The sequence below is a fragment of the Crocuta crocuta genome, unplaced genomic scaffold, assembly GCF_008692635.1.
Source record: "Crocuta crocuta isolate KB4526 unplaced genomic scaffold, BGI_CrCroc_1.0 scaffold77, whole genome shotgun sequence".
Classification (NCBI taxonomy): Eukaryota; Metazoa; Chordata; class Mammalia; order Carnivora; family Hyaenidae; genus Crocuta; species Crocuta crocuta.
In genome coordinates, this window is record NW_027532172.1 from 3,595,276 (window position 1) to 3,621,190 (window position 25,915).

The 25,915-nt window shown below is 51.7% G+C and overlaps 2 protein-coding genes across 5 annotated transcripts in view; one reads left to right on the forward strand and one right to left on the reverse strand.

Moving 5' to 3' along the window:
• The window catches only part of SACM1L (SAC1 like phosphatidylinositide phosphatase), a 57,860-nt gene extending 44,561 nt beyond the window's left edge, over positions 1 to 13,299 (forward strand). The window contains exons 13-20 of the mRNA XM_077777378.1: positions 1,009 to 1,107; positions 3,547 to 3,685; positions 5,487 to 5,556; positions 5,678 to 5,750; positions 6,709 to 6,802; positions 6,918 to 7,010; positions 7,650 to 7,707; positions 11,451 to 13,299. Coding sequence (XP_077633504.1) covers positions 1,009 to 1,107; positions 3,547 to 3,685; positions 5,487 to 5,556; positions 5,678 to 5,750; positions 6,709 to 6,802; positions 6,918 to 7,010; positions 7,650 to 7,707; positions 11,451 to 11,587 — 763 coding nt within the window. The 3' untranslated portion in view covers positions 11,588 to 13,299. The remainder of the gene's footprint in view (positions 1 to 1,008; positions 1,108 to 3,546; positions 3,686 to 5,486; positions 5,557 to 5,677; positions 5,751 to 6,708; positions 6,803 to 6,917; positions 7,011 to 7,649; positions 7,708 to 11,450) is intronic.
• Positions 13,300 to 18,704: 5,405 nt separating this feature from the next.
• Positions 18,705 to 25,915, reverse strand: part of SLC6A20 (solute carrier family 6 member 20) — a 36,782-nt gene continuing 29,571 nt past the window's right edge. For all 4 annotated transcript variants that reach the window (XM_077777102.1, XM_077777106.1, XM_077777105.1 and 1 more), the window contains 3 exons: positions 24,816 to 24,975; positions 22,622 to 22,787; positions 18,705 to 20,928 (listed from right to left, as the gene is read on the reverse strand). In XM_077777102.1, the coding sequence (XP_077633228.1) occupies positions 20,779 to 20,928; positions 22,622 to 22,787; positions 24,816 to 24,975 (476 nt within the window). In that variant the 3' untranslated portion in view covers positions 18,705 to 20,778. The remainder of the gene's footprint in view (positions 20,929 to 22,621; positions 22,788 to 24,815; positions 24,976 to 25,915) is intronic.

Here is a 25,915-nt window from a genome sequence, read left to right on the forward strand (position 1 = left end):
CTCCACAGAGTGTGGCCTCTCGGTCAGCTGGCCCCTGTTACTGTACTGATTTCTAAGGGTGCCATTCTCTCCTCATCAGTGAGAGAACCACTGAAGTGGTAGGGAACCTCCCCCCACCCCCCGAGGTAGGAGCCCTCCGAAATGTGCAGAGAAGCCCACGCTCCACTGATGCTCCTTCTGCCTGTTGGGACCCAGGGGAGTCACACGGGAATGAATGTCTCGTCTGAATTTGACCCTGGGGACCAGAGCACGATGCCTTTCCAGGCCTCCTGCTTTATGGCTTTACTTGATTCCTGACTCCCTTGACTTTCAGGAACTGGTTCATGATTTTTCCCTCTCAGTTGGCAACATTTTCCAACTTGTGGTAGGACACCTTCACCGTCAGAGGTGTTCTGACCTTAAGAATTATACGCATTAAATATCAGAGAACCAAAAACAACCCCATTACACCTTGACAGAAGGTTCTCTCCCCCACATCTATGTAAGATGTATAAATACTGACAAAGGAGGCAAATGGTTTGATTTGTTAAAGAAAGCGATGGGCCGAAACTAACCAGAGTGGGGACCGTGCTGCCTCTGTTCTTCTCACAGCCCCTAGGGCAAGTCTGACACTCCCATCTAATCCTCCTTGGACTGAACTGAGCTGGATGGACCATTTTGAACATTTTAACCTGTTTGAAAAAAAATAAAAAGGGACCCTATTCTTTGTACATCGGGGTAGAGAATAAAAGAGAAAAAATATACACCGGGACTCAGTACTCATTTGGACATGGCTATTTTATACTGTCTACCCGATGCTGTGCCTGAGCTCACTTCTGCCTTTGCCGGGCTCCTTCTCAACTCCTGTTGGAAGGCCCTAGAAGAACATGTGAAGGGGTGTGTGGGTGTGTAAACCCACGGTGAAGGAGAAGTGCCGTTTCCACTCAGGAGAGTCAGCTTATGAACAAAGTAGCGGCGGAAGGAAAACGACTCCTTTGCTCAGTTCCTGCATATCTTTTCTTTTGGCAGATACATTGCTTTCGACTTCCATAAAGAATGTAAAAACATGAGATGGGATCGACTGAGTATTCTGATGGACCAGGTAGCAGAAATGCAGGATGAATTAAGGTAAGCCGTTATCACCTCCCTGCGGAGGCCCAGGGAAGAGGGCCACGCGTAGGTGAAGATAGGTTGTCAGGCGTCGTCTGCCAGACTTACCAGCACAGCACCTTGGGTTCACCGTGCTTGTTTGGACTATTATTTTTAGTCTTTTTTATTGGAAAGACGAGTCTTTGAGACTTAAAAATATGTTTAGGTTCTTGAAAACACCCCAAGGCCAGGTATTCTCACATTCTTACGAATCCGTGTCCGCATGTTTACAGAAAGCTTTGTATCATCGGGGCCAGCGCGCTCCTCTTCTGTTTCTCGCTGTTGACTGAGCACCCTCTCACAGATGCTTTGCTGTTGCGTCATCCCGCCTAGTGTCGGTAGTGATGGGGTTTATGGCTTTTCTGTACTCCACCGGGTCACTATAGGCTCAGTTCAGTGTTCTTTTTCATGTTGGGCATCTGACGTGTTTCCTTTTCCCCCCACAAAAGATGTGCTGCACTGAATCGCTCTGGGCACGTGTGTTCTCACTGCCGTGCAGTGATTCCCTGACACAGTCTTGAGAGTACGGCTAACGGTTCAGAGGGTCCCAGTGACTTCACGGTACTTCCCGTGCGTGTTTGCCATGTCCTCTCCCGCGGTGGCTCGCGGGTTTCCTGTCCTCTCTGCATAGGTCAGTCTTCACCGATTCTGAAGCCAGAGGAGGGAAGCTGTAAACCGTTCTGTCACCTTGTCCACCTGGGCGTAGTTCTGACCCTGCAGCCCACATGCACTTTCTCATTTCCGCTCCACAGGAGCACAGTAACACTTGTCCTGTGGGCATTTCTCCATTTTTAAAAGTGTTCTTTATGCATATTAATTAGCGACGGTTAGTTAAATCGCTCTTTTTGTATGGAGTTTTATCACGAGCAGCTAGTGAAGGGGAGTTGATGTACGTCCTTATTGGGCGGCAGTGACACTGGCTGGACCTAGGACGCTGTCGGAGGAGGTGGCTCCTTGGCTCCCCCCATTAATCGCTGCTCTGCAAGAGTGTGAGAAAGCATCACTGTCCTCTGGGTTCTAAGGGACAGTAGGGCTTTCCCCAGTGACCTGCACATGGCCTCTCTGGACACTCTCCCCAAGGACTTTTGGGAAAGTAGAAAGAATTGGGGCCTTGGGTTATGACCTACCTCCTTTTGAAATCCTTGTTTCTTCTTAGCCATGTGACGCAGGGGCAAGGCAGTGCTCTGCAAAGTGCAGAGGATAATACCTCCCCAGAACAGAGCCAGCCCCTGTCCATGCGTGCACTGGCCACCGGAGGCCAGCTCCCGAGGGACGAACAAGTGGGGCCGAGGGGCGACCCACTAGCGTGTAGTGTAAGAAACGATACTTATAAAACACCTAGTACGTATTTTGTAAGGGCTAACCGGGTGCCAGCACCCGCGTGCACTCACGCACACCTACCTACATACACCAGCTCCAAACGGTCTTCACCAATTCTGCGTGAATCTCCTGTAGATGTTTAGCTTAAACACATTCTTTTAGGCCCTTATTTTCAAGCTCATACTTTTTATTTGGCCTGTGGTAAATCTGTTGTGTTTCCCTGCTCCATGTCAATTTGGGGGAGTAATTGCAGTGAAATTATCTCATGGTGGTCATTGTATGTTATGCTTTGTCTCACGTGCTCCATCCATCACCGCATGCATCATGCCCCTTTACCGTTGGGCCTTAGAGCAGTGGGACAGGGTGCCATCCCCTCCACCTTGTGGGTGAGAACTTCGGTTCTGAGAGATCAGGGCAGTGACTTGCAGTGACACAGCCAGTGAGTGGCCTGGGTAGCGCTAGGGGCTCCCTGCCAGAGGCCGCGCCCTTCCCTGCTGCACTGCGAGTTGTCCAGGGAAGGAACGAGACGCAGGAACTGAGAACCACGATTGGCCGGTGTGGACATCTGGGTGGTGAAGGGGAGAAAGGGAACCTCAATTTCAAGTAATACCTTATTGAACTTTATAAACTTTGTGCTTTCCCGTATATTAACCCAGTGTTCTTAATGCACAGTTTCCAGCCTTTGCTTGATAGATTCTGACTTGAATTCATCTCAAGGCCAAGTGTGTTCAGTTTTAAAAAACAGCTCGGGGAAATCTGACACAGAGAGTGTAGGGACCGTGCTTCAGACGAGAAATCTGGTCTGCAGGACACAGATGGACGGCTGTGCCGGAGGGGGCCTGCTCCCGCCTCGGGGTCGCCCCTCCGCCCCCCTGCTTGTTCATCCCTCGGGAGCTGGCCCCCGGTGCCCAGTGCGCGCTTGGACAGGGCCTGCCTCTGTTCTAAGCAAATATCCCTGGGCCACACATTGCCCACCTGAACTTGTAATCTGCCTGCCAGTCTCCCCCGTGTTGGGGACCAGAACCGTGCCATCAGCGGCGGGTCGCCCGCGTGTCGGACTGCCTTTGCTATGAGGGTGTTTATACGAATGTGTTATAGTTATTTTCTAGTGGACTCTGCCGGCATGGTGGTGGCGAGCCAGGAGGGCGTGTTCCGCAGCAACTGCATGGACTGCCTGGACAGGACCAACGTGATCCAGAGCCTGCTGGCCCGCCGCTCGCTGCAGGCCCAGCTCCAGGTGCAGAGCCTCTTCCCTCCTCCTGGGCCAGCAGCACGGCCCACGGTAGAGAAGCCACATCTTTAAAAACATGAACGGAAAACGTTACAAGCCAAAACAAATACCAGAAAATATTCACCTTGCTTCCCACCCTAAGCCACCTTTTTTGTTTTTGCGCCTTTCCACCCGTGGGCGTGCACATTTCCATACCTGTGGTTGGTGTATGTGTACACAGTGTCAGGCGGGGGGGTTGTTTTTGTTTTTTAAAGATTTTATTTTTAAGTAAGCTCTACACCCAATGTGGGGCTTGAGCCCACAGCCTTGAGATCAAGAGTCGCAGGCTCCACCAGCTGAGCCCGCCCGGCGCCCCTCTACACAGTTGTTAATTTTTCCCCGTCCCCCAGCGTGATGCGTAGCCAGAGGGTTTAGGAGTTGCACTTATTAAACTGCTGCATTTTTGGCTTAGAAGTAACATTGCCGAGGATATGTCTGCATGTGTTATTATTAGCTTGAGTTCTTCCCTTTGGGAAAATTCCTAGAAGTAGAATTTACTGCGTTAAAGAGAATATGCCTTCCAAGAGGCTCCTGGCAGTTTACACCAACACCGTGATTAGTGAATCGAGTTCATTGAACTCCTGCCAGCCCTAGACGTTTCTACTCAAAACTTTGTTTTCCATTTTAATAGTACGGAGCAGTGCTTCTAGTGTTTGCACTTGCATCTCTTTTGTTACTGGAGCCCAGCTCTCCAGGTAACATTGGCATTTATTATGAGGGGCAAACAGAATGCGTGCTGATTGGTTTCCTTTGTTTATGACAATTCAGCTTCATTTATGGTAATTTTATGATACCAGGAATTGCAGAAGTAGAATGAATTGTGAAATTTAAAATGAATTGACTCCTCGTAGGTAGCACAGGCCAAAGGAGCGGTTTCCCTGTTGGAACGTGCTCTAGCTCTAGCTTGTATGGTACCTTGTCCTGGTCAATCTCAAGAATCTACTTCAGGGTGTATTTTTTAATAGAAACAATAGTAGCAAAAAAAAAAAAGAAAGAAAGGAAAACAATAGTAACAATGGTTGTTTCCAAGTCCGATAAACAAAACCTATTTAGGTTCTGTAATCTGTACTTAACTATTTCACATGCTGAGTGAGTGCTGTACAACCTAGCCACATTTCCAGGAGTCATTTCCGCATCAGTTCCGCTGTGGTGGGGACTTCTGGCATCCCCCCACCCTGGCCCCCACCAGCTAAAGGTCATGGAGGGCAGGTGGGAAAGCCATTCTGGGGTGTGGTCTCAGGTGAACAGTGAAGGTGGGGGTTCCGAGAGGGCTGAAGTCCAAGACAAAGACCAGGGCTCGGGGTCCCTAATCTGTGGACAGTGACCCCAGAGGGGGGTCCTCTGAGATCCTCAGAGTCTGTAGGGGAGGAAAGGAAAGACAGTGGGTAATGGGAACAGTGGGGAGGCTGGGGGTGCAGGCAGGGGGAGGTTGGGGTCGGTGGGGAAGGAGGAGGTGATGGCCGGGATGCTGCCACTGCCTTCCCTCCCTCTGCCCCTTTCCCTCTGCCCATCTTCTCCCTCGGGGCCTGGCGCTTGGGGAGAGGTGGGGCCGCAGGACAGGGAGCCCTCGGAGGCTCTGCAGCCTGGCCTGGGATGCGGGTAGGGGGAGGCCATGGGGAACAGGGGCACCCCCACTCCCCATGTGCAAGGACGGCATTCCCGCCTGCAGCCGGGAGCCTCGAGCCACCAGCTGGGACTATCTACTCTTCTTCCCGGGCCACGTGTGCTGGAACCCTTACACTTGACCAGGGTGTGCTTCTTATTCCAGAGACTGGGAGTTTTGCATGTGGGACAGAAGCTTGAAGAGCAGCATGATTTTGAGAAGATTTACAAAAATGGTATGTAGTCTTTTTAAAGGAGGCAAAGTTACTTAAATTGTGAAATAAATTAATGGTTTGGATTTAGAGACTCCGGCTGTCACATTCATCATTGTCAGTTGACTTTCCCTTGTTTTCACAGCCTGGGCTGACAACGCGAATGCGTGTGCCAAGCAGTACGCGGGCACTGGCGCCCTGAAGACAGACTTTACCAGGCAAGGCGTGCTTTCTAGCTCGCGTCTGCGCACGTTAGGGTCACAGCGGCCAAACCCCAGCGCCTGGGCCTCGGTTCGCAGCCGTCCAGTGAGGCTTGCTGGGGCAGTGGGGTGGGGGGCCTGGTGCCAGTGGCTTCCTGGCCTCCCTGGCGGTCTTGCTGCGCGGGGAGCGAATGCAGCCCCTCAGCCCTTCCCACACCCTGCGGTGCTGCCGGGTCAGGGTGGTGTGATGCATGGGTGTGGGCGGGGCCTGGGTTCTGTGCCGCAGGGGAGTGGCCAGTGATGCCGACACACTGCCCACGAGAAGACCTGGGAACTTTGTTTCTCTGCCACACGGATTCTTGGAACAGAGGAAGATCCCTAGTCTCTGCTGTTCTGACCACTGCATCTGGGCCTCTCGTCTCCTTCCTTCCTTCCTTCCTTTCTTCTTTAATTTTTTGTTGTTTGTTTATTTTTGAGACAGAGACAGAGCACAAGCTGGGGAGGGGCAGAGAGAGGGAGACAGAATCTGAAACAGGCTCCAGGCTCTGAGCTGTCAGTACAGAGCCCAATGTGGGGCTCAAACCCATGGACCGCGAGATCATGAACTGAGCCAAAGTCTGACGCTTAACTGACTGAGCCACCCAGGTGCCCCTTTAATGTTTATTTTGAAAGAGAGAGAGCGTGAGCCGGGGAGTGGCAGAGAGAGAGGGAGACACAGAATCCCAAGCAGGCTCTGGGCTCTGGGCCGTCAGCACAGAGCCTGACATGGGGCTTGATCTCCTGAACCGTGAGGTCGTGACCTGAGCTGAAATCACAAGTCGGATAATTAACCGACTGAGCCACCAGCGCCTCTCCAGGACGAGTTTTAAAATCTCTGTAATTCACTTTAGGTCCATACCACATACTCACCAGGTATAAAACTGTGGAAGAATTTCATATACAAATCTGTAACTTGAGATTCACCTCTTTTGACCAGAACTGGGAAGAGGACTCAGCTGGGGCTGCTCATGGACGGCTGGAACTCGCTTATACGCTATTACAAAAACAACTTCTCCGACGGGTTTAGGCAGGTGAGTCTGTGCGTGCTGCTCATCGTTGGCCACGCGGTGGCCGCGTCTCTGTGCTGTTCCCGAGTCCTGTGACTGCCTCCGAGTGGGGTCCTTAATCTTCTTTCTTCTGTTCCAGGATTCCATAGACTTGTTTCTCGGGAACTACTCAGTGGATGAACTGGAATCTCATAGTCCTTTAAGTGTCGCACGGGACTTGAAATTCCTGGCTGTAAGAAACCTTTCTGTTCTTCTCGTTTGTAAAAGCACTGTGTCTGCAGGTAGAGCTGGTGGCACCCTCCCCACCCCCCAGTTTTTAACCTTATGTGTTGTCCTGAAGGGACCGTACACACTCAGTCTCCCTGAGGAGAAGACGAGGGAGGGGAGTCCAGTGACTTCGGGTGCTTGTGTTCCTGCGCACTCGACTCTCTTCCTGAGAGCACATGAGCCAGAGGGAGGGTGGGGCGGGGTCTCTCGTTTCAGGAAAATTCCACTCCCTTCACATTGAGGGGCTGCAGGAGGTGCACCCGCAGTATGGAAGGCAGGGTACGTTTCTGACTCTTGTCCGCTCTGGGACTCCTCCGCTTAGCAGATGTGGCTGGAGCCTCCCTGGGGTCTCCTCCAGCAGGCAGAGGGGCCTGCGCCTCCCTCCCTTGTGTGGGCCAAGGCCATGCTGCTTCAGCTCCTGTGACCTGACCAGTCTGCAGTTGTGGGCAGTTGTGATTGAACCGCCTCAATAATGATGTTTTGCTGGAAAAAGATGGATTGTGTTGGGTTGCAGGAGAGTCTTTTTCACGCCAAGAGCGCACAGCTGAGGTCGCAGCCATTGAGTAGGATTCTCAGCTGATCGTTTCTCTGTTTGCCTTTCCAGCTACCCATCATCATGGTTGTGGCCTTCTCGATGTGCATCATTTGTTTGCTGATGGCTGGTGAGTCTGCTCACATTTCACGTTTTGCGTTAATTTCTGAGAACGTGGGACTTCCTCGTATCTTAGCATCTTGAGATTAGGAGTCTGCTCGGCCCTTGATGTTCCCTGTTGGATTCAGTGAGCACAGTGACTGGTCCTTACGTGTGACGGGAGGAAAAATACGTGCAAATACATGCTCACGCTTACTGATAATTAGTGTTGTTTATTTAAGATTTTAAAATACTTTTTTCCCAAGTTTATTTTGAGAAAGAGGGCGTACACGCACGTGCACACGTGTACGCTCGACCCGGGGAGGGGCAGAGAGAGGGAGAGAGAATCCCGCGAGCTCCACACTGTCAGCACAGGCCGACACGTGGCTCAAACCCCCAAAGCGTGAGATCATGACCTGAGCGGAAATTCAGAGTTGGATGTTTAACTGATTGAGCCACCTAGACACCCCTAAAATTTTTTTCTTATTACCAAAGTAGTACATAGTAATTATTATTATTTTTTTATGTTTGTTTGTTTTTGAGAGAGACAGACAGAGCATGAGCAGGGGAGGGGCAGAGAGAGAGGGAGACACAGAATCCAAAGCAGGCTGCAGGCTCCAAGCTAGCTGTCAGCCCAGAGCCTGACGTGGGGCTCGAACCCATGAACCATGAGATCGTGACCTGAGCCAAAGTCGGACGCTCAACCAATGGAGCCACCCAGGAGCCCCTAAAGTAATACGTAGTAATTATAGAAAATACAGTTAGGCAAGAAAGAAAAAAAAAATCATCCTGAGTTCTAGAGATGAGCTAACTACTCTTAACATTTTGATGTTTAAAAAACTTTTTTAATGTTTATTTTTGGGAGAGACAGAGTGTAATCGGGGAAGGGGCAGAGAGAGAGGGAGACACAGAATCTGAAGCAGGCTCCCAACTCCAAGCTGTCAGCACGATCTGAGCCAAAGTCGGATGCTTAACTGACTGAGCCACCCAGGCGTCCCGGATGTTTTAATCTTTATAACTATGTGATTTTTTTCACAAGTGAGATATTACACATTTTTGTAATCTGGTTTTTTAAATTGAGCAATGTAAACATTTCCCTATGCTCTTTATTTTTAATGGTTGCATTAAAATCCATTTACAAGGGCTCCTAGGTGGCTTAGCCAGTTGAGTGTTCGACTCTTGATATCAGCTCAGGTAATAATTCCAGGATGGTGGGATAGAGTCCCATGTTGGGCTCAACACTGGGAGCAGAGTATGCATAAGATTCTCTCTTCCTTTTCCCTCTCTTCCTTCCTGTCCCTCCCCCACTCACACTCTGTAAAATTAAAATGAGAGGGAGGGAGGAAGAAAGGAAGAGAAAGAAATCCATTTATGGGTATATAGTTTATTTAAACAACTACCTATTATTAAACAAATGTTATTAATAGATTAATACACTGGGGTGCCTGGGGGGCTCAGTTGGTTGAGAGTCCGACTTTGGCTCAGGTCATGATCTCAGTTTGTGGGTTCAAGCCCCGTATCGGGCTCTGCTGACAGCTTGGAGTCTGGAGCTTGTTTCAGATTCTGTGTCTCCCTTCTCGCTGCCCCTCCCCGACTCATGCTCAGTCTGTCTCTGTCTCTCAAAAATAAACAAACATTAGAAAAAAATAGATAAATACACTACCTATCGTTAAATTTTAGCAGACGGAGAGCAGAGTTGCACAAGAACTTGTGCATGACATCTTTACCGGTTTTCTCTCTTAACATCTCCTGTGTTACTAAGCTAATAAGCATTTGGGACTGAAGTCTCCGTAGAGTACAGCGCAGTGCTGTGGGAGCCGGAGGCTGTGACTGGGTCGCAGTGTGCTTTGCGGGGCGGCCTTAGGCGCTCAGGAGGCAGGTGCCCTTCTGCCCTCCCCCTCTGTCTGGCTCTGCGGGCCACCTGGTCAGGACACCGCCTGGACGTCCCCCCCCTCACTGCCGCCGCACCGTGTGCCTCTCATGGCACTTTCTCCTTTGACCTCAGAAGCACCCGATCTCTTTCTCTCGGGGGCGGTGCACCTCTCCGGTGTCCCTGGCATCCCCAGAGGCTATTTCTCTTTATCACAGTTTCTGTACTTGTGTGTCTTTCTCTCCTGTGTCTGAGATCTGGTAAGCCCTCAGCAAAAGTTTGTGAGCCGAGGACCCTTAACCACTCCCCCCTTCCATGCACACGCACGCGCTCACATTCTTGTTGGCGTGGCCCCTGTAATCCCCTCGATGTCATGCACTGCAGACGGTCACAACATGGGGGAGGGGGGCCCCTGTTGTTATCTAGTGCCGACGGGTATCTTAGTGGATGGTTTCGGTACAGAGCGAGGTAATAGCTTAGACTTCCCGGACTATGTGCGGCCTCTGCGGCGCAGCGTGCTTTGAGCTCTTTGAAAATGTAGAAACCATCCTTAGCCCACAGCATGAGGACAGGTCGTGGGCTCTCGAACGCAGGAAGTATGTGTGGCACCACTTGGGTCCTGTGTCCACTGTGGGGGCAGGAAGGACAAGGATGGGGCAGCCAGCACCTGCTTTCCACGCCCTTCACTCCCTCCACTGACTTGTTTAAAGCGCTGCCTAGTGGAGGCCTTTTCCTGGGAGCCCGTCAGTCCACCGCTGAATTAGTTTTGTTACTGTGGCCTGTTCGGTGTTCCCCTGACTCCCTGCAGAGCCGGAGCTCGGCCTGAACAAACAGACCGTGCCTTTGGGGAATGTCCCAAGTTGGGCTTGGGAGGAACTGCCTTTCTTGTTTGTCCTAGAAGAATGTTAAAACTCAAAAGGTGTAAAAAGTAGCAGTTATGTCAATTTGGATGTATTTTTGAGTAAAAGGAGACTGCCTCTATGGACGGCACCATCTCACAGCAGTTCATTGCCATAAAATCGTGAGCGTGAGCATGGGGCATCTGGTTTCTAGCCCACACTTTGGGTTTTCAGAGAATGGGAAATAGCGCAGCGTGATCTCCGACAGCTTCCCAGGAGCCCGTGCCTCCTCCCTGTCTCTTGGCCTCTGTGTGTGTCTCCCCACCTGAGGGTGCGTCTGCAGCCCTGCAGGCGCATCTCCCCGTTACCCACAGGCGTGGCCAGTCCTGTTGCAGGGGAGAAATAGCACTAGGTTCAGCTCCTCAAGCTGTAGAACAGAGTAGATCTTTTCCCGCTGCTGCCAACCGTCGTGAACCAGGGACGCTTGCAAACAACGTGTATCAGGAGAATTGTGTGAAATGCATCCTCAAAATATGTTACCTTAAAATATGTTGCTTTATATGCTTTGATACCTAAGTTTCCTGAAGCATGTTTGTTTTGTGAAGTTATTTTTTTTGTGCAGGTGTTTTGATTGTAGCAAACGTATTAGAAATGACTTCTTGTAATGTGAAAGTATATCATCTAAAAGTAATAATTCCCTGCATGATGTAACGTGGAATGGTTTAGTCAGCTGCTTCTCAAGGTGTGGCCCCCTGGCCAGTGGCATCAGTGTTATCTGGGAACTGGTTAGAAATGCAGATTCTTGGGCCCCAGCCCAGACCTGCTGAGTCAGAATCACTGGGGTTGGGCCCAGTGGCTGATGCCTTACGGAGTCCCGGCCGGGACTTTGATGCCAGCCCGAGTTCAAGAACTACCGATTCAGACCTTAGTTCAGAGCTTCCTGTATTTTGTGCTCGTAAACTTTAATGTTGTTGAGACTAAACTTTTATCGTTTAAACAGCTGAAACTAGATCTAGGATCAGTAACACGGCCCTTTATTTATCAGCTCTCTGTTTATATTGACAGGTGACACTTGGACAGAAACACTGGCCTATGTGCTCTTCTGGGGAGTCGCAAGCATTGGAACATTTTTTATTATTCTTTATAATGGCAAAGATTTTGTCGATGCTCCCAGATTGGTCCAGAAAGAAAAGATGGACTGAATTTGTGTCTGTGGAAAGCGGCTCAGCTTGGAAGATTCCATCACGCAGAATTGGAGTCTTTACTGACCCGCTTTCCACATCAGCCCGAGGTCCTTTTAAAGCCTCTCTCCAGAAGCACACCTTGTGCTCCGTTTGGGGGGCAGGGTTGGGGGGGGTGACCTAGAATCAGCCTGACGCTCCTGCCTCGATGGCTTCTTCACTACTGGGACTGTTTATAATTTTGAAACTCTTCCGTAATTAAAGGGTAACCTGAATTCAGCTCCCCGAATGGAAGGAATCTACTTCTTGTCGATTTGATCAACTTTTACAGGATAAGTAATATATTTAAGAAATCTAGCGTCTTTCGTTATTTAAAATGGTAAAATTATTTTTCTAGCTCAGTTTCCTTATGGTCATTGTAGAGGCCGTCACTGTTAGCAAGCGGACTTCCGTACCCATCTGTGGACGTTCTTAAAAGTTGAAGAATCCGCTAACTCGACTATTTAGACAGAGTGTGTCTTTCACGGACGTCGAGTGGTTTGACGGCCGGCCTGAGACCTTATTCCTCGTAGGGCGGGGTCAGGTCTAGTGTTCTTCTGAAGTTTCCGTTGGGCCGTCTTCTGAGTTCAGCTCGAATTGAGTATGAAGAAGAAGTTTGGATGATACTTTATCTTTTGTTAAAGGTATAAGTGAAATCAAAGAATGTAAAGCCTGTGTCTTATGCTAAAGGCCCAAAGCCGCCTCTGCTGTAAGCATGTGCCCCCCGTGCAGAGGACACCCTGCGACTGGCCCGCCGGTCCACCCCGGGGATGCTGTTTCTCTGGGGGTCGTGCAGTGAGACACGCAGGCCTCCGCGAGGCCCGCGCGCTGGACTTGGTGTTGGCCTTGGAGGCCCACAGCCGCTTCCCGCGCACGGCGCCGTCTGCGCTCTCCACCCGTAAAGGTTTGTTAGCTGCCCAGGTGCGCCTGCAGTGTCTGCTCCGGGTCGTTAGGTTCGCGTTCTCCAGATCAAGGACCAACTTCAATGTTAATTTATGTGCAAAAACAAACCTGAGAAATCTGCTTTAGAAGCTGTGCATATTTCTAATCATAAGTTGGACTGCATATTCAAACTGTAATTATGAGGTTTAAATATTAGAAGAGTCATAGGGTAGTATAATCCCCACTGTTTTAAGACAGTTCAATTAAATACGGCTGCAAGATTTATGTTGTGCTTGAAAATATGTACAGTTTATTTCAGTGTGATACCTTACGTTGTCCTTAAACGTCTTTTCAAAGCGCCTTTGTTTCAACAGGACTTTTTTTTTCCCCCCAACATTATCTTTTATAAACATTAATAAGAGATGTTGCTTCTAGAAACTCTAAAAGATAATAGCTGGACACCCTCTGTAGCTTAAAAATCAGTCCCTAAAACTCACAGTAAGCTAAGTAATTATTAGAACTACTATTCTTAACATGTACATAAGCATACTTTGTTCCAAAGATGAAGTGTTTGGACCTTGGTTCGTGTCTACTGTACTGTATGACTCGAGTGCTACCGGCCGCTTCACGGGAAGATCTCCCTGCCACAGCCACAGCTGAGACCAACTGAGAGCCGCCAGCGTGGACGGACGGACGGACACCGGTGTGTCTCATCTGAAGGCGTCTGCATTCCAGAACCCTGCGGTGATTTTATTTCTAAATTCTTGTACTGTACATCCCTACATGGAAATAAATGTCCTATTCTTTTCTAACTGCTGTTGGTATCGTTCCCATGCTTGGTCTTGAAAGGTATGTTCTTTTTTACTGTAGACTTTTATTTATTTATTTATTTATTTTATAATTTTTTTTTTAAATGTTTTATTTCCAGGAGAGAGAGAGAGAGAGACAGCGTGAGCAGGGGAGGGTCAGAGAGAGAGGGAGTCACAGACTGAAACAGGCTCCAGGCTCTGAGCTGGCAGACAGCACAGAGCCCGACGCAGGGCTTGAACCCACCAACTGCGAGATCATGACCTAAGCGAAAGTCGGACGCTTAACCGACTAAGCCACCCCAGGCGCCCCCCCAACTGTAGACTTTTAAACCTCGTGCGAAGCAGTGTGTGCTTAGGCTGTGCAGAAAATGGGGACGATGTAAGTGAGCAAGAGAATTAATAGCCTCTGAAATCCCACTTTTCAGTTATCACTTGAGAAATTGTGTTCATCCGCACAATTATTTTTTTTGTTGTTGTTACAGATAAAACCAGGGAAACATCGGGCCATCTGGTTGGTTCAGTCAGTTGAGCGTCTGCTTTGGGCTCAGGTTGTGATCTTGTGGCTTGTGAGTTTGAGCCCTGAGTCGGGCTCTGTGCTGGCAGCTCTAGAGTCTAGAGCCTGTTTCGGTTTCTCTGTCTTACTCTCTCTCTGCCCCTCCCCTGCTTACACTCTGCCTCTCTCAAAAATGAATAAAAGTTAAAAAAAAAAAAAAGCAGGGAAATACTTAGTAAAGCATGATGTCTGTAAAAAGATGTCCCCTGCCCCAAACCCCCTCTGAGTTGTGGTTTGTTTTTCAAAATGATACAGGCCTCAGCTGGGAAGTGGGACTGTGCTGCTTCTTAGAAAGTGGTCTCTCAGGCTGGGAATGTGTCAGAACAAGGCGGGAAACACCTCGGTGCCTGGGAGGCCCTCGCACATGTGAGGAGCAAGGTAGAAGTCCTGGGGATGGTGTGTGGGGTACACTGTCCCCCTCTGAGCCGAGCAGTGCCGCCTCGGACTGTGCCAGACCGTCCCTGGTATTGGCTCTCTGCATGGGCTCTCACAGTTCCTTCCCCGCATGTAGGGTGAAGACAGCTGCCCCCACGGCTTCCCGTAAAGGGGTTTTTAAGGATTCTCTCCCACCCACTCACTGTGACCTTCTGTCCTTCCCTGATACCCTAATTGGTGTTTTGTTCCTGGTAATCTCTAGCTCCTTCCTTCCATGGGATGAAGAAATGTTTGATTGTCCCACTGTACTTTAGTATGAGAGAGATTTAGCAGTGCGTTCCCCAGGGAATCTGTGCTGTCTTATTTGTAGCTACAGAATGACAAGCCTTGTCCCATTCAGGATTCAGGGACCACAGGTGGGGTGGGGAAAGGTGCAGACAGCCCCCAAAGTTACAGGATGCGGATTCCTCAATCCTGATGGAATGGGGTTTACTTTTGGTATCAGGATTGGAATTGGAGGTGTGCCAAATGCAAGGTCTGGATAAGAGGGCAGGAAAGATGCAGGGTGTGTACATAGGGGTGATGTTCAGGGAAGTGGCTTAATGGCTTTTTTTTTTCTTTTTTTTTTTTACATTTGTTTATTTTTGAGAGAGAGAGGGAAACAGAATCCAAAGCAGGCTCCGGGCTCCAAGCTGTCAGCATAGGGCCTGACACAGGGCTTGAACTCACGAGCTGTGAGATCATGACCTGAGCTGAAGGGTTATAGGTCTTGGGGTTTTATCATCCAGAAGTCCCGATGTAGAAGAAGGCATCCTGATACAGATGAGTTATGATAGGTTTGTTCCTTGCCTCGTGAGGCTCTCCAGCGTGGCGGCCGGGCTCCTCAAAGCCAGCAAGATGAAAGTGCCAGCCTTTCGTAGCTGCCTCTCCGGCCTGTCATCCCGTGGCATCTGCTGTATTTTCTGTGTTGGAAATAAGTCGGCGGCTCCAGCGCACTCGAGGGGAGGGGGGGGATTGCACGGAGGCAGGAGTCCCAGGAGGTGGGCGTCTCTGGCGCCATCGTGGAGGTCGGCTACCGCAGCCAGCGAGGGGAGAAAATCCAGAGGCGAGACTCTGACTTAGTGCCAGGGAGAGTCAGGAGGCCACCTGCAGGCAGTGGCGCCTGTGCTGGGACCCAGGGATTCTGGTTTACGAATCCTGCATAGCAGACAAGCGCCCAGAGTGGCACAGGACAAGGGTGACATGGGTTTTGCTCACAAACCCTGCAGTTTGGGCAGGACCTGGTAGGTATCCCTCATCTCTGCTCCACTCGGCAGTTGTGTGGTACCGAGTCGAGGGCCGGCTCTCACCTGGGAGGAGGGGAGAGGAGAGAGAGAGGAAGTGGAAGCAGGAGGGGGGTAGAGGGAGGAGGGTGCAAGGATCTCGCTGTCCCCAGCAGCTGCCCTGTTCCCCGCAGCTCGCGGCTGCCTTCTCTCTCCGTTTCCTTCGGGAAAGGCACCTTGCTGTGTGTAAGTTTAGAGCCTCCAAGTTCAGAGCCAAGTTTCCTTGCTCTCCTCCTGTGACAGAATGGGGGAGAAGGGGACCCCGCATCCTGCCTGGGGCCCACCCCTGCGTCCTCCCAGAGAGCTCACCACCAGCCTCACTCGTCTTCCTTCGCACCTCCGCTCCCCCTCACCCATGCATCCGCAGCTCCGCCCGTGCGTCCCTAAGGAGGCGCGCTGTTTGCTTTCGCTTGCATCTCAAGTCTGTAAAGCTGCGTCATCCCGTGTGCGCCTGGTGGCCTGCCCTCGATCGAACTCCGCATCCTGTTCCTAGGACTCCTCCGTGCCGGTGCTCACAGCCGTCACCCCTTCCCATTGGTGTGTTGAAAACAAATGAATCCCAGTGGGATTTCTAGATCACAGTCCACGTTTTGTCCAGCCTGATGCTGATGGGCATTTTGGTGGTTTGCTGGTGTTATCCCCTTAGCCCCTGCCGCTGGTACGGCTCCGCGCATTCCCCACACCCCCTGGCTCACGCGGGAGAGTGTGTCGCCTTGGCGCCTGCCCCGGGTGAGAGTACAAGGTAACATGGAGTTGTTCTCTGAACTGGCTGTGCCATTTACAGGCCTAGTGGCTCCCCGTTACTCCTGGGAAGCCGGACTTCCTGACTTGAGTCCGCCGGGTAGGAAATGGTGTCTCATTGTGACATCTCTCTGATCACCGGTGAGACAGAACATCTTTCCATGATTCTTTGTTTGGTCCTCCGTGTTCCTGTTCCGCACCTTGTCGGGGTCCTTCGCCGGCTGCTGTTAGATTGTCTGTCCTTACTGATGTGCTGGTGTTCGTTATATTCTAGAGAGTAGTTCCTTGTTGGTTTGATGTGCTACATACATACATCTTTTCCGGCAGCTCCCGCAGGGCAGGGCCCCCGTGTTAACCCCTCCGTGGGGATCTGGTGCTCTTTGAAGACAGTCTAAGCTCCTTGCCTGGCCTGCAAGGCCTTACTGACCCGACCCTGCTCACTCCCACCCCCGATCACTCTCCCCATCACAGCCACAGGCCTCCTTCCTGCCCCTTCTCACCTCCGGGCCTTTGTGCGTGCTGTTGCCTCCACTTGGACAGATGTTCCGTCCACAAAGCTCCTCAGCCACCTGCCTGAAGTGCTGTCCCTCTCACACCATCATTGGACCCATGTGTTGGCTTCTTGGAAACGGTCATCGTCTGTAATCATCTTGTTTGTTACCTTCACTGTGACTCTTCCCCTGCCCACCCCCTGTGCCGAATGTACGGGCCATAAAGTCCAGGGACCGTGTCTGTCCCATTCAGCACTGTCCCCAGCACCTGCCCTGGGACCAGCTTGTAACACACCAGTTGGTGATCTCAATAAAGGCTGATGCTGTGCAAGTGGGTGATAGAAGTGATCCTCATGTCAGAGGCTGGTCAGGACATCCTGGTTAAGAATTTATTTGTCGAGGCGCCTGGGCGGCTCAGTCAATTAGGTGTCAGCTCTCAATTTCGGCTCAGGTCATGATCTCATGGTCACAGGATTGAGCCCCACGTTGGGCTCTGGGCAGACAGTGTGGATGGACCTTGCTTGGGATCCTCTCTCTGCCCCTCCCCCACTCACGGGTGTGCGTGCATTCTCTCAAAACAGATAAAGAATTTCCTATTCATCAATGATGTTTTTGCCTTACAAGTAGATGTTTAGATCTGTTCCTTTTTTTTTCCTTCCCCCAACTAATACTGAGTAGAACCTAATGGGGGCAGTTAATTCTCTGCCCCAGCTTTTCTGTCAATAAAGTAGGACAGCAACCACAAACTTTTCTATGTAAAGTAACTCATACAAAAATCTAACACAGTAGTTTGCATCCGCCCCCCTTCCCCCAGCCCCCAGGACCGCAGCGAGGGCGCGCTCAGGCTACTGCTGTGGTCCCTCGTGGCCTCAGCCAAAGTGAGACCCTGAAACAGGCAGGCTGCCCAGGATGCCCTTCACAGGGGCAGTTCCGCACCAGTTCTCAAGAGCTCATAACCTGTTTTAAATCCATCAAATTAAACCTTTTTCAAAAAAATTTTTTATAGTTTATTTTTTGAGAGAGAGAGAGCAGGGGAGGGGCAGAGGGAGAGAGAGAGAGAATCTCAAGCAGGTTCCACACTGTCAGCAAAGAGCCCAGTGTGGAGCTCGAACTCACAAACTGGGAGATCATGACCTGAGCCGAAACCAAGGGTCAGACACTTAACTGACTGAGCCCCCCAGGCGCCCCGTTTCTGATCTTTCTTATGGACTCTCAGCATCATCTCACATGAGGGTCTTTACACGGTGTACCTGTGTGGTTTCTCTGGCTGGCTGAGGAGGGAAACGTGGGGAAGGTGCTAGAAACGAGCTGGGTGGACTCGCTTTTATTTGCCATGTTTTTATAATTAGCTCATCTATTTATATAATGAGGGAAAATCTGTTGAGAGGGCTCAAAACTGCAGCCAGTACATGACAAAAACCTACAGATACACTTGTCAAAGGTTTTACCTGTGACAACAATTGTTGAACACCCAAGTATTTCCCTCTCTGGTTTCTCAGAGCTAAGTCAGGGGCCATTATGTCTCCAGCGTGAATAGAAAACTCTCTGGAGTCTGCGATCCAGCCATGACATCATGGGGACTGTTAAGTGGCCAGGAGGTGCATCCCTCTCTCTCTGCAGCCTATTGGAGGAAGGCGAACAGAGGTCACATGGGCAGTTTTGTGCAGCACCAAGAAAACAGTCAACAGAGTGTTTGAGACAGGACTTCTCCTGGGTCAGGAGGGTTAGTGAGGATGCTCTGCCCATCGTGGAGTTCATAGAAACCAGACTAGACCTGCCCAGAAATCTGAGGCATTTTCACCTGGAGCACATTATTCTAGAACAGGTGACTTCATCTATCCCACTTCCATGCGCAAGAATTACTCTGTAGAAGTGGCTTTTCCGTACAATTGAAAGTGCTCAAAAATGCTTTCAAACGTTTAAAGGTCACTTAAAAAATTTTTTTTAACATTTATTTATTGTTGAGAGACACAGAGACAAGAGTATGAGCAGGAGAGGGACAGACAGAAAGACACAGAATCTGAGGAGGCTCCAGGCTCTGAGCTGTCAGCACAAAGCCCGACGCGGAGCTCAAAACTGTGAGATCATGACCTGAGCCGAAGTCGGAGACTTAACCGACTGAGCCACCCAGGCGCCCCTAAAGGTCACTGTTGATGTAAATATTCCTATACATATGACACATTACGGAGCCCTGGTCCTCCAGGGGTGGCCCAGGTGGACGTTGGGAGTTTTACATGCTCGCAGGTGGTTCGGATGGGCGGGGAGGTATGGAAACCCAGAATAAAGGAATGATTTAGGACGTGTGTCCCCACGGTTCTGAGGATACCTCGCATCAGGGCTGAGACACCCTGCTGGTGACGGACCCCAGGAAGGGCGGCCGTGATGTAAGACCGGGACTAAGCGCTAAGGGCGGTCCCGCTCCATAAGGATTCGGGGACAGAACTGTGTGTGTGTCACTGAGTGTGCCTGCTCTTCAAGCCTTGATGTCTAAAGTTTTTCAACACGAGACCCTCTGGCGAGAAGTCTGAAGACGGAGTGCCTGGTAAGTGCCGGTGCATGCATTTTAAAGGCAAGTGGTGATCTCTTCATACCTGGCCATCAGTTATGCATGGGAAGTATTGACAAATGGCTTGTGAAAGATAGACCTTTCAGATGCCTGTTTTTGTTATTTGGCATTTATAGCATGATAAAAGAAGTAAAAGAAAACTCCAGCCGATGTCCCAGGTGAGTGTTTCAGTGTCTTAGATGTTTGTACAAACCTACCCAAAAAAACTTTTCTGAATTCTGTATGTCCGTGAAGCACAGAGGTTTGGAGGGTCCCTCTCCCCTCAGGGATAACCTTGACTTGCCGATGGCTGTAAAAAAAAAAAGACAGGAGACACTGGCACGGTAGATAACGCAGTATCATAAATACGGCGTCTTCAGTTACAAGGTGCTCTGTTTGAGTTATATATACATTTTAGAAAACTTAGGAACAGGGGCGCCTGGGGGGCTCAGTTGGTTAAGCATCTGACTCTTGGTTTTGGCTCAGGTCAGGATCCCATGGTTCCATGGGTTCAAGCCCCACATCAGGCTCTGACTGTGTGGAGCTGCTTGGGATTCTCTCTCTCCCAATGAATGGATAAACTTAAAAAAGAACTGTACAAATATTTTAAAATTGATTTTAAGTGACGCCGTCTTTCCTGTAAAGAGTTGGCCACCATGTCCAAATACATCATCATCTGTGGGAAAGTTAGGTTGACTTTCACGCTCAGAGTTGCTCTGGCACCTCTTCTACCGCCTAAGGCACTGGGCCGGCCACACGGGCTGCTCACGGAATCATGCCCTGGGCTTCGGGTATCATTACTGCGGTTGGGGTGATGGGTCCTGGACCCGCTGTGATGTGAGAGGCCTCAGGTCACAGGAGTGACCGCAAAGGCCACCCTTCTTTGTGGCCAGCCAGTCCACTTAATGAAGAACACAGTCTTTGCAGATTCAGTCTGGCTGAAAAAAGAGAACTGATTTTGCAGCAGTGACCTTCAGCTCCCTCCTCTCAGGGCACTTAAAAAAAACCTCTCTTCACACTAATATAAAAACAATTGCCCTCTAATATGTTGGGATTTCTTTAGGGGGAAAAAATTGCTTAAATTTTATTCCATAAAAATTATAGTCAAATTTCAGCTCACACTGTGCCTGAATTCTGGGACTTCCCTAGAATCGAGAAAGCAACGGTCTTCAAGACTGGCCTTGAGAAGCCCACATCTTTGGCATCAAGAGGCAGCGCGGTAAGACCTCGGGGGCAGGCACAGGGGAGTAGGGGCCGCTCCGAGGGTGGGGTGTGGGGCCTCCTGAGGGAGCCTTCTTCCTCCACACCCTCCTGATTCTTCTTGATGGACTCAGGAAGATGACAGGCTGAGTATTTCTGGAGTAAATATATTTAAAGGCAGCCAAGGAGAGTCCACCTGTAAATACAGCCGCAGAACAGTGAGCGGTCAACCGCAGTCTCTGAGAAGCCCAGTCCTCAGGCCATGGGGGCCGTGTCTCCCCTCTTGAGGCAGCGCACAATGAAGGTCCCCAGGGCCACCAGTGGGATGCACATGGTGGAGGCGGCCACTAGCAGCCCGATGACGGCCAGTGCGTAGAGGGGGTAATCCTTGGTCACAAGCTGACCCTGAAAGGAGAAGTCGAGGGTCAGTGGGAAGAGCCCGGTTTGGTGCAGAGTGGGTGGGGCTGGGCATCCTTACATCTGGGGCCACCTGGCTCTGTTGCTCACTAGCAAGCATGCTGGGTAGACTAACTGCCCTTGTCTTCCTTCTCTTCCACAAACTTCAACAGCGTGCTTACAGCCACTATTTGGAGCTATCCATAAGGAGCAACCACAAGAATCATCAAGGGCCTTCCCTTCAAGGTGCCATTTGGGGCACCTAAAGGTAGGGGGCTAACCTTAGCTGGGTGCTGTCCAACAGGACCTTTTTGATGATAGAAAGTTCCATAGGAGTGCTGTCCAACATGGCAGCCAGCAGACACAGGTGGCTGCCAAGCCCTTGAAAGGTGGCCAGTGGGCATGAAGAACTGAATTTTACGTTGTATGAAATTTTAATGAGTTGAAATATTAATAGCCACATGTGGTAGTTGGCCGCCATCTTAAGCTGCACAGCCCTAGGCTTGGGAGAAGCCTTGATAGATGTCTGGGTTTAGTTGGCGGATGTTTCCCTGAATGCAGATGCATTAGAGCTGATGAGACATGAGGCCAGAAAGCCAGTAACCACCACCTTTCCACGGGGGAGCCACAGAACAGCACTGTCTGAGAGAGCAGATGTTTGCGGCTTGTAAACCAAAACGCCGCTCAGAGGGCGGTGCGGGAAGCAGCCCACTGACTTCCCGCTTCTCGTCCTAGGACTTTTTGTTGTTGTTGTTCCGTTCTGACTAGTACAGAAATCGGGGGAAGCGTTTAGAAGCTGTCTTAGCAATTTGACCGCTTCATCGTGTAGCTGTTGAATAGAAGAAATTTTCTATATATATTCTATATATATTTTTCTATATATATTCCCACTTTTCAAGTGATTCAGTGCTGCTGCTTTTTACGAAAGCGTCAGTCTTCTCTGGGTTGGAGAAGACACCCTGGCCGTCCTGCTGCAGGGGCACCTTGCAGCCGCCATCAGTCACCTGCTCGCGTGGAGCGGCGTCCTTCGAAGCCCCCCGTGCACGCCAAGTGCTAAGGGACAGGGTCTTCTACCTGTAGGAAGCCAGTGCCGACGGGCCTGCAGGATTCCTTTCCTCGAGGCATAAACGTTCTCCATGAGACCGTGTCTGTATGGAAGGGCAGCAGGACTGGCCCTCGGGCCAAGTGCATTGATACAGCCGCCCTGGTTGTTAAAGTACTGACACAGCAGCTGCCTGTGCCCTCGGTGAGCCTGTTGTGTCCCAGCCACACACACCCCGAGCCAGACCCTCCCGGGATCCGGCAACTCAAGTGCCAAGCCAGGTCGCCTCAGGCGCCTGCCGGGGCTCAGGGACTATGCCGCAGAGGCTGGCTCTGCCTTTCCCCAGGAGGCGAAGTGGACAGAGGTCAGGGGGCCTGCGGCGGAGGAGATGGGCGCTGCCTGGGGGGCAGGAACCAGCGCCTTTGCAGGGGGCTTTCTCCCAGCCACCAGGAAAGGTGCGCTGGGAAGTTCTGGAAGGAATCTTACTCTTTCCTGGAGCTCACATTGCAAAACTCAAAGCCCAGGTCTGCTGTTAAATACCTGGGTGGTGTCTCTGTGTCGTGACAAATAACCTGCCAGACTGTGGAAGTGGGTCTTTGTCAGAAAACGTAAAGCCAGTGCTTGAGAGTGAGCCCGGAGGGGGGGGGCCGAGACGGGTACCTGGGAGGCGTCCCAGGCTTGATACTGCAGGGTCCCTGTGAGGATGTAGTCACTCAGGTAGAAGACAAAGAGGCTGATGATGAGCAGTGGGCTCACGCCGGCCCACATGGCCTTCCAGTACCAGTTCAGGGTGCGGCCGGTCATGGCCTTGAGGTCACTTTCAAATCTATTGGGGAAATGGGGAGAAAGTCCAGATTATCCGTGCTGTCGGGGCGAGGGGGCTCCAGGGTTCACATCCCTATTTGTTTAGGAAGATTCTGTTCTGAGCACAGTCTCTCCAGGGTGCCTTTCTGAGACCACCTGGAGAGAGGGGGTGCTGGGGGGGAGGGGAGGGAGGGGTAGGGCCACCACAGAGCGGGGGAGCAGAGCAGGCAACTCTGGTTACCTTCCCAGTGCCCTGATGAGGGCTGCTGGTGTAGACCAGGGAGCGGCCCCCAGAGATAGCAGAAGCCAGCAGCCTGGTGGGCCATTTATCAAGCCAGTCCTCACCACTCAGGGACCCTGAGGGGCAGTTCTGCCCCCACCCTCCTGTCCTGGTATCAGCGACTCGACTGCCCACAAAAATGCCCTAAGAGAGGAATCTCTTTTGTACCTGGGAGCTGCAGCGGGTTTTCTGGGACAGAGGGAGAGCCCAACCTGGGAAGGCAGCACTTTGGCCGAGACCCGCGGAGTGGGCGTAGAGAGAGGCCAGGGCAGTGCCCCCCGAAGGTGGCTGCCCGCAGCCCACCGCTGGGATTCCGATCATGTCTGCACATCATGTCTGTCTTTCTCCCCCTGTAAACAGTCCCTTCCCTAAATTTAGCAATAGCACAACAGCATTGATTCTCTGCTGGGTAGGATAAGCTAATCATGTTTTCTAATGCAGACTTAAGGAAGTATGGAAAGTATCTTCAGCACTTTGGGAAATGCTGACCCAGCCATCACCCCCATTTAACAGCAGCGGGCACCAAGGCCTGGGCTGTGAGGTCACCTGCCTGAGGGCATCCAGCTAGTGGCATACCCAGGCCTGCCTTGGTCTGTCTCCCATCCAGGGCCTTGAAGCTGCACCCACGGTGGAGAAGTAGCCATGAAGAGGGGCGGGGCTGCGGAGGTTGTGAGACTGTCACCAGCTGCAACCGCAGCCACCTGCCGTACTGGGGCCTGTGACCTGTCCTCCGTTCCCACGCACCCCCGCATACCGCCATCTACCCCCACGGGCTCCAGGCCACGAAGGGAATACTTAGGGTTTTCAAGATCACACGTGGCATAAAGAGTCAGGGTTCTTTTTGTCCCTTTACACTCCACCCCCCACCCCCCGGATAGGGAAATACGGGGAGAGCTAGCAGGCTGAAGGAAAAAAGGTGACACGGCACTGGTGCCAACTGCTCACTAGATGGCGCTGTCTCCCTCCGCTGGTCATTCCCGGATCCTGCCACTTAAAAACTCCAGGAGACACCTTTTGTTTCTCCCTCCCTCCAGCCTCATCACTTAGCACCACCCGTTTGCATGGACCTGTGCCTTCTCTCCAGCACCCCCAGTGGGGCCTGGGCTCTGTTCCTCTTTCCTCAACCTCCCCCCTTCCTGGGAAACACCTACCCTCTCAGGTGACCAATCTGTTTCTCCCTCTAGACTGGCATTTCCTAGGTGACCAGCTTGTCCCAATCTCCCCAGGACTTCCCCAGTGTCAGCCCTGAACGGTCCCACATCCCAGGAAAGCCCCCGACCCTGGGAAAACAGGGAGAGTGGGTCACTCTAACTCAAATGTCCCCAGTAGGTGGCAAATGGGAGGGAGGCTTAAAAAAAAAAAAAAAGGCTTCCTGACCAAAACAGTTTTGGCAATGCTACAACGTATACCCCCTCTTTGAGATTCACAGTTGTCTTCTAGGCTACAGAAGTCCCAGAGGAAAGAGATTTTTACTGTTTAACTCGTTATGTCTTGAAAGCATTAGATCATGGAAGTCCCTCAGCGTGGCACGGGACCCCAGTGCTTCTGGGGACACAGTGGGAAATGTGGCTCGAGGAGTCTGGTTTCTAGAATGTCATGGCTGGTGCTCTGCCCCCCCAGCCCCCTCCAAGCCAATGTGGAGGATGGGACAAGACTGGACGGGGGCACAACTTGCCTCACCCTTCTAGTTGGCTCGCATCTGAGCGGCGCCTCCCAAATTGCAGTGTGGACCCCTCCCGTGTAAAAGCGTCGGGGGCAGGGCCTCCTCACCTCCTGAGCCCGAACACGTAACACACGGCGATGATCTCCACCAGGACGATGAGCAGCAGGGGCAGTGTGGCGGCGTAGTCGTTGAAGATGTCAAACCAGTAGTTGCCAGCCTCCGTGGTGAACACCAGGCCGATGGCGCAGTTGACAAGGCACACCAGACCTGGGGCACAGGAGCGCACGCTCACCTGCCTGCCATGCCCCCCGTTCATCCGGTTCCCTGCGTGGCCACAGAGCCACGGGCCCCACCGTTACTCTGCCCAGGACTGGCCTCTCTGCGTGTGTTCGCCATGGGGGTGGGGAATGGACAGCAAAGGTGTCCCGGGGAATGTATGTGTCAGAAGTCACTGATATTAATTCAGGGGGCTGTCCTGTGGGGGCGTGGGGGTGAAGCTCAGTGGAAAAGGGAAAGTTGTGGGTACTGCTGGCTGGGGGGGGGTTCCTACCCAGCCTGTGGGTTTGGTGATGCTGTTTATCACAACAACTCAGCCTCTGAGCTCACGGGAGGGGAGTCGGGGCAGTGGGTTTGCGCTGAGGGCCATCCCAGTCAGGACATCCTGGCGGGAGGAGGGAGAGGAGGGGAAGACAGGATGCTTACCCAGCTCCCACTACGTACGCCCCAGGCACCTGTCAGGCATCAGATCTATAGGCCTCAGGAGTCCCTTTTACAGATGGGGAAGCCAAGGGCTCAGAGATAGGGAGTAACTTTCCCAACATCCCACAGCACGTACGTGGTGGAGTCCGGGCTCAGACCCTGGCCCTTCTGCCTCCAGGACTCGGGGTTCTGGTCCCAGTCTCCTCCGGCTGGCTCCCTCAGGCCCTCCACGAAGTACTTAACGCTCAAGCTCCCACCTCCCTCCTGCCCTTCCATACCATGTGCCACCAGTCACCCAGCCTAGTGCCAGCTTGAGGGGACACATGAGAAGGGGCCGCGTGCTGGCCAGGAGCCCCCGGCACACAGGCTGCTGCTCCAGAGACCAGGTGCAAGGGGAGATGCTACGTGCTAGAAGCTTCTGACAAAGGGTGGGCAGCTCTGCCTGGCGGTCAGGGGATGGGATGGGAGCTGGCTTGGATTCGGGCTGGGAGACAGGATGTCCCGGATG